The sequence below is a fragment of the Fukomys damarensis genome, unplaced genomic scaffold (genome assembly GCF_012274545.1).
Source record: "Fukomys damarensis isolate Sample0158 unplaced genomic scaffold, DMR_v1.0_HiC HiC_scaffold_23, whole genome shotgun sequence".
In the NCBI taxonomy this organism is placed as follows: domain Eukaryota; kingdom Metazoa; phylum Chordata; class Mammalia; order Rodentia; family Bathyergidae; genus Fukomys; species Fukomys damarensis.
This window is the reverse complement of record NW_022900935.1, coordinates 58,747,939-58,757,605: the sequence shown is the minus strand read 5'-3', so window position 1 is coordinate 58,757,605 and position 9,667 is coordinate 58,747,939. Positions and strand designations below refer to the sequence as shown.

General features: G+C 52.3%; 2 protein-coding genes across 3 annotated transcripts in view; one reads left to right on the top strand and one right to left on the bottom strand.

The window, feature by feature from the left end:
• The window catches only part of Tmem104 (transmembrane protein 104), a 49,266-nt gene extending 39,777 nt beyond the window's left edge, over positions 1–9,489 (bottom strand). The window contains exons 1-6 of one of the 2 annotated variants that reach the window (XM_010630741.3): positions 9,385–9,489; positions 8,672–8,785; positions 5,771–5,892; positions 3,337–3,418; positions 2,838–2,934; positions 2,113–2,193 (exon numbers count right to left, since the gene is read on the bottom strand). In XM_010630741.3, the coding sequence (XP_010629043.1) occupies positions 2,113–2,193; positions 2,838–2,934; positions 3,337–3,418; positions 5,771–5,892; positions 8,672–8,716 (427 nt within the window). In that variant the 5' untranslated portion in view covers positions 8,717–8,785; positions 9,385–9,489. The remainder of the gene's footprint in view (positions 1–2,112; positions 2,194–2,837; positions 2,935–3,336; positions 3,419–5,770; positions 5,893–8,671; positions 8,786–9,384) is intronic. The other variant, XM_010630740.3, reaches the window with a different exon arrangement.
• Positions 9,490–9,586: 97 nt separating this feature from the next.
• Positions 9,587–9,667, top strand: part of Nat9 (N-acetyltransferase 9 (putative)) — a 6,564-nt gene continuing 6,483 nt past the window's right edge. Inside the window, exon 1 of the mRNA XM_033767792.1 lies at positions 9,587–9,609. The gene's annotated coding sequence lies outside the window, so the exon portion shown is untranslated. The remainder of the gene's footprint in view (positions 9,610–9,667) is intronic.

The window sequence follows — 9,667 nt, the reverse complement described above, 5'->3', positions numbered from 1 at the left end:
GTTGTGAAACTGCTCTGGCACTCACTATGTAGCCCAGGCTGGTCTCGAACTCACAGCAATCCTCCTGCCTCAGCCTCCCGAGTGCTGGGATTACAGGTGTGCACCACCATGCCCAGCACCACCTGCTTTTTGAACACAGGAGATATGTTCTTCCCTGACTTGTCAGAGATGGCCCTGGCTTCCAAACTCAGTGGCCCCTTGGGCTGCCTGTCACTCACACCTGCAGCTCACTTCAGCTTGCCTTTCTGCTCTGACACCAATCTTCTCAGTAAGGAGGCACTGTCCCCTCCCTGCTCCTTTCCTGCCACCTGCAAGCAGCTCTGTGTTGGCAGTTTCCCGGCTGTTTATAAACTGCCATTGGCTGTCTCTGATCAATAAAACTTCATTACTAGACACAAGGTGGGAGGATCAACGAGCTTCCTCAGAGGACGTCAACGACAAGGCCTGGCATTTCTCATGCCAATAAATGAGTGGCGACCCCGAGGGAGCACTGTAGAGGGTGGCAGCCCTGCCAAAGGTGAGGGTGACAACGGAAGAGTCTGAGTTATGAATAGAGCAGAGTAGAGGTGACTGTGTATCCCCCGGTCCACTGGGGACATTGCACTGGTGACAGTGCTGACTGTCACAACTCGGAGGTACTCTGAGCACCTAAGACACCAGGGACACTGCAGTGCCCAGGACAAGGCCCCGTGACACAGTCATCTGGCTCAGCGCTGACAGTGCCGAGCTTCAGAGCCTGCGGGAGATGCTAAGGGGGCTGCCTCCCTGCCAGTGTGCTGCTTTCTGTTAGACGTCAGTAAACGGGAAATCTGGTCTATCGGGGAGGAAAAGACAAAACGAACCACTCATTCCTAGAATTCTTACAGAAATGGGGGCAGATGCAGAACCTGACCATGAGAGAGGAGTCTTAGCAAGATACACATCCTCCCTGTGATGTGCATTTTGCTTTGAAAGCTTCCGTTTGGAAGAGGACTGTGTGGCTGCCAGGGGGAAACGGTGAGGCTTTCTCAGTCTGGTAAGATGGGGAGGGACAGAAATGGAACAAAAGAGCACAGAGAACAGGAGTGGGCTGGGCATGGCCAAAAAGGTTTTGATGAATTCTGGGAACCCTCTTGGAGGCCCATCCAGGAGCGAGGCTGGCTCCAGGCCTCAGGGAAATTTGTGCTGACAATTACTGCCTCCTGGACAGACTGCCAAGCCACACTGCCAGGGACAAGCCGAGCACTGAGTGATCCTAGAAGCGGTCAAGAAGACCCTGCTCTATCGCCCTTACTCTACTCTAGACAGGCAGGGTAGAGACGCCCCACTCCAGAGGCTTTGACAGGGAAAAAATCTTCAAAGACAGCTGCAAGGTGAGGGACTTACTGAGACTGTGCCTGACTCTTACAGAAGTGGAAATGCATAGGTTTATCATAAAAGCAAAACTCTTTCAATAGCTCCTATTCTAAAAGCTCAAGAGGTATATGGTTGGAACTGGACGGATCTCTGCAGGCTACAGCCAAATATCGAGGAGCAGGCAGGTGGGAGGGAGCACCGCACCTCCTCCCTCCAGGGCAACCCCAACATGGGCTCTGAGCGCCCTCTGCTGGCCACCCGGAGGACAGGCCCAGGCAGGTTGTGGCAGATCCTCCGGCCAGAGGGTGTTGTCCCAGACAAAAGGGGCTACAGATCAGAAGCAATGAAGAGCCAGGTGTGGTGGTGAACACCCGTAATCCCAGAACTTGGGAGGCTGAGGCAGGAGGACTGCTGCACATTTGAGGCCAGCCTTGGCTAGTAATGAGTTCAAGGTCAGCCTGAGCTATGTAACAAGACCCTGTCCCAAAAAACCAAACCAAACCAAACAACACAGGGGAGCAAACAAGAACCACAAAACTACCAGGTGGCCTCCACCAGCTTTCTTTGTTGGAAAGCTGCTGAGGATTCCGGACCTCCATTAGGTGAGCCGCTTTTCTGTTCAAGTTGATGGGACAGGCAGGAATTCAAGTCAATAGCTGGAAGTCTCTCTCTCAGGTGTCTTGGAGAAATGGACAACCTGTTCTTCCCATGCCTACCCCATCCCTAGTCCAGGTATCTTCATTAGAAGGCCCAGGTCTGCAGGGAAGGAGCTATTACCTTTATTGAAGAACATGGAGGCCATTTGTCCCATTTCCACCCGGTCTGTGATTTCAAACAGGTTGGCAGGTACACGTCTCTCTGTGGGGCCAGAAGGACAGGAAGGGTGGGGGTTCTTCGCTGGAAGAGTTCCACGAGGGGCCACTGAGCTCAGCGAAGTCTCCGGGATAAGGAAGTCCCCAAGCATCTCACACTCTTGAGGAAACTTTTCCTACTATTTCTGGCTTGACTTACCTACCTTACAAGTCTTTTTCCCCCACCACTGCCGGGATGGAACCCAGGGCTTTCTGTATGGTAGGCTCAGTCCTACCACCGAGATACACTGAGTCTGTGTTTTTAAGAGTGTTCAGGGATGCAGCCCATGGGGTAGGGGGGAGAAGAAGGACTCATATAGCCCTGGCCGGGTGGAGTGGGGATGACATGGTGCAGCAAGGGCCTGTGCATGAGGGATGAGGTGGAAAGTTGGAGCCAGAGACCCCTATTCACTCAGCCTTCCAGTGGGCACGAGGCACAGGGCTCAAATACTGTGTGAAGCTGCAAATGCCAGTAAATGGTAGAGCCAAAGTCTGTGCTCTGTTTCCTGTACTGTGGTGCCTTCCTAGGAAGCAGCCTGCGGCAGGAAACAGCAGAGGATGTCTGTGGGGAGACTCCCAGGGTCCTCTCCAAGAAACTGAGCCCTGTGAAGTAGAGGGAGCGTGGGGCCTGCCCAGGATCTCAAGACTTACGAACAGACAGGATGGGCCGTTTCTCCGCCCGAGCATAGCTGTCCTGCGCGAGAACATCACTGTCTGAGGCTGTGGAGGAGTCGTCATCTTCCTCCTCCTGGGAGGAGGTGGTGGGATGGATGAGGAGGAAGAGGAAAGACAAGGTAAAAGGATGAGTCCATAGTGCTAAAGAAACCCCAGTTAATGGGGAATGTCATTTCTGTTCTCTCCTTCTAGAAGGCATCTGATTAGGAACTTTCACACATCCTGACTGTCACATTAGAGGTGAAGACAGACATATACAGTTCCTGGGGACAGAGGTTCAGCATGACTGAGCTCGCCAAAACGGGGTGTGACGGACCAATGCTGCGAAGTAAGGCAGCAGACACTGTGCCCTTGCCCTCGCATGGTTATTAGGTTGCAGCACTGGGGCTAGGGACGAGGCTCCTCACTGGGAGAACTGCTGCTGTCTCGGGCACATGACTGAGGAGAGCCCGAGGGACAAGGTCAACACGCATACCTTGTGGGTTTCCATTCTCTTCCAGCGGAGCTGGGCATTGGCCGCGGCCATGGCTTCCACCACAAAGGTAGTCGTCACGAAGCTGAGAGGAAGAGCCGACTGTTAACGCCAGGGAGGTCAAAACCAGCAGCCTCACGGTGGCCTCTGAGACATTCTGAGCTGGGTCTCTCCTGGTCAAAAATGTGCACGTGCACACCGCACAGCCCTCTGCTTGCTTCAGTAGCATTTGCAATGGATGGGCGAGGGGGTGGGAACTAAGTGATGGGAGGAAGGGGGTTCACTCAAGAGAGTAGGGGCTGAGGTGGAGGTGATGCTGGGGGGTCGCAGCGGCACCGTACACCTGCAAGGAGCCTGCTGGGGCAGATGGCAAATCAAGACTTGGGGGCGCTCAGAGCTGAAAGGACAGCAGGCAGCTCTACCTCTCCTTGCAACGTCACAGCTGCGCAGTCCGCTCCTAACTACATGCACTGGTGCAAGCGGATAACTAAAGCATGGCAGAGGAATCCATCCGTCTTTGCTCTTGGAACCATCTGGCTAACACTAAAGTAAGCTTTCACCACTGTGCCCTGCATCTACAGGGGGACTGGGAGGAAGCACCAGACACTCACCGAGAAGTCAGAGCACGGCAGAGAAATCACCTCTTCGTCCCTATTCACAGAAACTCAGAGCCTAGGTGGGCACTGGAGCACACCAGTGCTCTTGTTAACGGGGGAGGCAGGGTGCTGCCTTCCGGTGGGTAAGACCTGAGGCGTGAATCCATCCCTGCCACTCAGCAACTTAGGGCGAACACTGATCTCCCGAGGCGGGTCTGGCTCTTCCCCTGTGTGCTCAGGGGCCGGGGAGAGAGGGCAGTGACCGCTCAGCCTTGTAGGTGGGCAGTGGGTGGCAGAGGAGCTGCAGGCCCGAGAGCAGCTCCCACGTGCCCTCACCTCTGAGAGGGAAGCGGGGGGCGCCAGGCCTGGGACTCCCACTCCCACGGCCTCAGCACCTCCACAAAGGTTTCTCGTTATCTTGCCTAACTGATCATTTTAAGGGCATTACACTTTCTCTTCTTTTTGAAAGCAAAACCAAAATCAATCTTAATTAAGGCACAAAGAGACTTCTAGTGGCTGTACAAAGCCAATTCACTGGCCATGCTCAAACATAAATGGTTTTAGCTAAGAGGGGGCATGGTCCCCCAGTAATCACTTCCTATTCAGATGTCTGCCTGTGCTGAAGGTCCTTGGAAGGGGGCAGAGTCACATTAGGACAGGGACTTCTACAGCTTCGAGTGTGTGATGAGCCAACAGTACCCCAAGGTTCATCTCAAAACTCCCTAAAAGAGAAGCATAAAGAAACTGAAGAACCTGGCCCCCTTTACGGGTCTCAGTCTTCTGCTTCATTCTTCCCTGTGCCCGCTCCCTCCTCCTTCAAACCTGGGCTTTAGTGCGGCCCTCTGTGACCCCTACTCAAACCTGCAGTCCCCTGACCCCTCTCACTCTGCTGGGCTTTGCTGTTTTTCCACAGCATTCATTTCTCGACAATGTAAACACTTTATTGTTGCTACTCAGTCAGCCCCAACAGCTATGGCCAAACCCGCGAGGGCTGGAATCTCTGTTCCCCACACAGAGAACGGTGCCTGCTGTGCAGAGACAGGGTGCTGCCTCTCAGGGAGGTGCTCTTCCCACCTCCTTTTACGTAGACTCCCAGCTGGTCAAGGGGACTGGGCATGGCCATTAGCAGCCTGGGCTGCTTGTGAAATGACTTCAGACTGCATGTGGGGTCCCGAAGAACACCTGAGGTGCAGTCTGCACACTCTCAAGCCCCTGTTGGAGCTCCCACACACCTGGCTCACGGAGCAGGTGCCCCGAAGGCCTGGGAGGCACAAGGCAGGACAGTCAACAAGTGACCGAAAAGCGAGTACCTGCGTATTTGTCATTTTCTTGGTGAATTATCTTAAGCAAATTCTAAATTCTACACCGATTTTCCAGGTCACCTCAGTGTGTGTGAGATGCCTTTTGTGTGGTTAGCTGGTATTCTCTGAGAGAGCAAATAACAGTTATGGTAACAGTAACAAAGTAAAGAAGAGGCAGGTTGCATGGGACATTCCCAAGCTAGTCTGGTCTCAACTTTGCTTTTGCTTTTTTGGTACTGGGGATCGAACTCAGCATCTTGCGCTTGCAAGGTAGGTGGCAGAACCACTGAGCTAAATCCCTGGCCCTTGGTGTCTCAACTTTTAACTGATCAGGCTGTGGAACTGCTCCATACCCAGAAGGCACCGGGAGACCTTGATCCTTCCTCTCTCCAGGCCACCCTGCTCAGGGCTCAGCTACAGGTAGACAGCTGTCTTCCTACCTTGAAAGTGCCGTCCTCTAAACTGAGGGGTGTTTAGGCATCCTGGGCAGCCCCTCTCCAGCTCTAGCCCAGTCCCAGGACAGCCTTCTGCAGCTCTTACCTCATCAAGCCCAGGAACACCAGGAGGATGAGGCTGATGAGCCAGCCAGCGGTGGCGAAGGCCTTGGGCATGGTGAGTGCACCTGTGCCCACGATGAGGTTGAACGTGTACACCAGGCCCACCTGGAAACACAAGGGTGACAGTCAAGCCCCGATGTCAGCTGGCCTCTCCCCGAAAGGGCCCCCGAGGATCATCAGCTTTCCCAGGCTGCACACAGGGAGGCAGGTAAGAAGGGAGTCAGGTCCCGAGGAGCCAGCTCTGCTCCCAGATGTCAGGGAACTGGAAGTTTAACACCCCAATGACAAACCCCCTTCGGCCCATCATATCTTTTCAGAATGTTTCTGAGCAACAGTTTGTTTGTTTATTTTTGAGACAAGATCTTGCTATACAGCTCAGGCTGGCCTTGAACTCACTATGTAGCCCAGGCTGGCCTGGAACTTGCAGCGATTCCTCTGCCTCAGGTTCCCGAGTGCCGGGATTACAGGAGTGTGTCACCATGCCCAGTTCCTCTCTTCTTCAAACACCCCACTTTGTGAATCAGACCCTATTTAGAGGTTCTGGGTGGATGTGAATTTGAGGTGAGTTATCTAACCCAGTGTGGCTGAGGCAGGAGGATCACTAGGTGTTCAAGGCTAGCCTGGGCTGCATAGTGAGTTCGTGGCCAGCCTGAACTACATAGCCAGACCCTGTCTCAAAAAAAAAATTTTTTTTTTTGGTGGCACTGGGGATTGAATTCAGGACCTTGTGCTTGTGAGGCAGGTGTGGTGCCACTGAGCTACATCCTGGGCCCTTCAAAAAAATTAAAAAAAACAGAATTAAGGGCCCGGGATGTAGCTCAGTGGTTCCGCTGCCTGCCTTGCAAGTGCAAGGACCCAAGTTCAATTCCGGTACCAAAAAATAAACAAACAAATAAATAAAATAAAAACCAGAATTAAATCGAGGTAAAGCAAATCTACCCCTGAACTGGAAAAGAACAACTCAACTCAATTGGAAAAGATTGGGCAATACAGAGCTAAAAAGAGGCCTAGTCTTGGGAATGATCATGGGCTGATACACTTTTGTGAACGATGTGCCCAGCATCTTGGTTTCCCTAGGCAGCAAGGACAGGCGTCTGCCCACACTGAGCTAAGGTCTATAGGTGTCTCAGAGCAGCTCTGGCAGTAAAGTTGGTTCTATAGTTGATTTGGGCTCAGTGGATGATTAGCCCTTCTTTTGGTCTCATAGGGACTCAAGACTAATTCTGCGAGGATGGTGGAGAGGTATTTTCTTCCTTGAAAACCCTGACCACTACTTCCTAGTCGCATCCCACCACTACCTATCTTTCTCCTACATCTCTCTTTACTGGTAGGATAAGAGAAAACAGCACTTGTTTATGGCAACTGTTCAGTCCTGGCCCTCAAAGATGCTGAACAAAATAAAGGGACCCAGGAAATGGAGGCAAAAGAAAAAAGCAACAGACTGGGCATGGTGTGTATGCACGTGTAATCCCAGTACTCAGGAGGCTGAGGCAGGAGGATCACAAGTTTGAGGCCAGCCTGGGCTACACAGTGAGTTCAAGGCCAGTCTGATACAACATAGCAAGAACCGAGGTTGCGGGGAGAGAGAAGCTTGTAGTTCTAACTGCTCAATCTCCTGTGGCCACATGCTGACACTTGAAATGATAACTCAAACAAGAAATGGGGCCATCTCAAATCCTTCCAAAACTCAGTTACAGAAAGGACTCATTTCCTCATCTCTAAGTTTAAGGACATTGTAAGAAAAAGCAGAAGTGTAGGACTTCTAGGCATGGCCATTTCACTGCTGACACCGAAGACTGGCAACTATCACATGATCCCACATATGAGAGGGACACGATTCATTCCATTCCCGGGTTCGCAGAAGACTTCCCCTGGTAAATTAGACAGGTGAAGGAGGCTCCTTTATGGCAGCGTGCCAACAGTGCAGGCCCAACAGAAAGACCCTGTTCCGGCCATTCATAGACATGCTTCCTTACCCATCACACTGCAATGCTCGTGTCTGTGACAACAGCAGAACAATGTAGAGTTCCCCAGGGTAGAAAGATGTGTATACAGGGCAGCAGCTTAAGGCAGGTCATTTCTAGAAAGAAGGCTCTGGCTACTTATAGGAATGTTGCTTTTCCCTGGGCTACTTGCTAGCAACAAGAGTCAATCATTTGATTATTCAAATGATTACCTGCCAGCGACTGATCCAGGCAAGAGGTTCTGTGATGTAACTACCATGACCAGTGGATCTTACACACAGAAAATAAACTGACTGTGTGTGGGGGTAGTGAGGGGTAGCCGAGACTCAAGACAGAAAGATATCAATCATTTTAATTGTCCTAATTGCAGACTCCCAACTAAGTGCAGGTCGAAGCCTCTGCCTCTTTCGCCACCCAAGACCATAAAAGTTGTGCAACTTAAAAGTCAGCTGAACACCAAAGCAGGTTCAAATTGCCGAGATGAATAAAAAGCAAAGTCAACAATTGTCAATCACTGTCCCATCTGAAGGGCTGCACCATATGCAAGCGGTGGAAGCCCAGCGATAAATACTATAAAGAGTTAGCAAGTTAATTCTGTGGGGCTTGACAATCTCTGATACTCATCTAAAAGGGGAATAAATATTCTGAGCTCCGACAGAGGCAGTGTGGCTCCTGCTATACTGGGCTCCCACTGTCTTCATCAGGGTTTTCTTTCTTTCTTTTTTCCTTTTTCCTGGTACTGGGAATTGAACTCAGGACCTTACATTTGCCAGGCAGGCACAGCGCCAGAGCTACAACCCCAGCAATCACGGTCTTCTTAAACCAGCCCAATCACTAGTATAGCCCACAGGAAGTGGTGTGCTTCTCTAGAGGGCAAAAGCACTGAGCTGAGCAAAACAGATTCCAGAAGGAAAACTCACATAGGGAGAATAGAGTTCTCCAGTCTCTGTGATTTCACCTGCCATCTCCAAAAATCGAGGAAGCGTAGTCAGAAAAGGCTGCTTCTGTGCAGGGGTGATGGTCGCTGCAGATCCCTAAGGCAAAAGAGTAGACTTTAGCTTTCTTAAAGACCAAGATGGGGATGGGAGATGTGCAGTTAATCCCCGCTCTCCTTTGCATTTCAATAACAGACACTGAGCCTCCACTCAGCCTAGAGGGAAGGGTCTTTCAGGATGACAGAAACCAAGCAGTTTCATTTAACTGGCCCTATCTGTTCATGGCACTGCTCTTCGCACAGATGATGTTCCGGTCCTAAGTGACATATGGTTTCTGAAGCCACTAAATCTCATCCACCACCACAGCCCCCTTTGCATACTCTAAGGTGCTTATGCCCACGTAATTCCAGGAACTGTGAGGTCACACCACACAGGGCAACCCCTCATGGTAGGGATCTGGGGCTTCCTAGGTAGCCCCTCCAACCCAACTCCTTGTCCCAAAGCCTCTCCTTTTTAACGGGGCCTCTATCCCTTAGCTCCCATCTGTCTTCTGCCCTGCTTTTCGATTCCTCACTCTCAAATCTGCCTCTCTTCTCAAAAGCTCCTATCGGAGCCTCTTCCTTCGTCCTCCCTCTTAGGGGAGCTCCCAGTCCTCCACCCCACTTCATCTCATCCCGCCGTCCCGCCTGGCCCGGCACCTGCAGCACAGCTAGCTCCGGGTCGCCCAGCAGCTGCCTTGTAGCCACTCTGCCACTGCCGGCGCCAACTGACTCCACCAGCGCCCAGAGGGCGCATGCGCCGAATCTCGAGCCCACCTTCCCGGCGCGCGCCTCGGGCGAGGCGCTGCAAGTTGATTGGGCCCCTTGCAGGGGCGGAGCCGGGGTTGAACCTACGGGCTGCGTCTGCGTGACGGAAGTGAGAAGGTACGCGCATGCGGAAGGCGCACCGCCAGCCTGGCGGGGCAGGGTGAGCCCGGGGGAG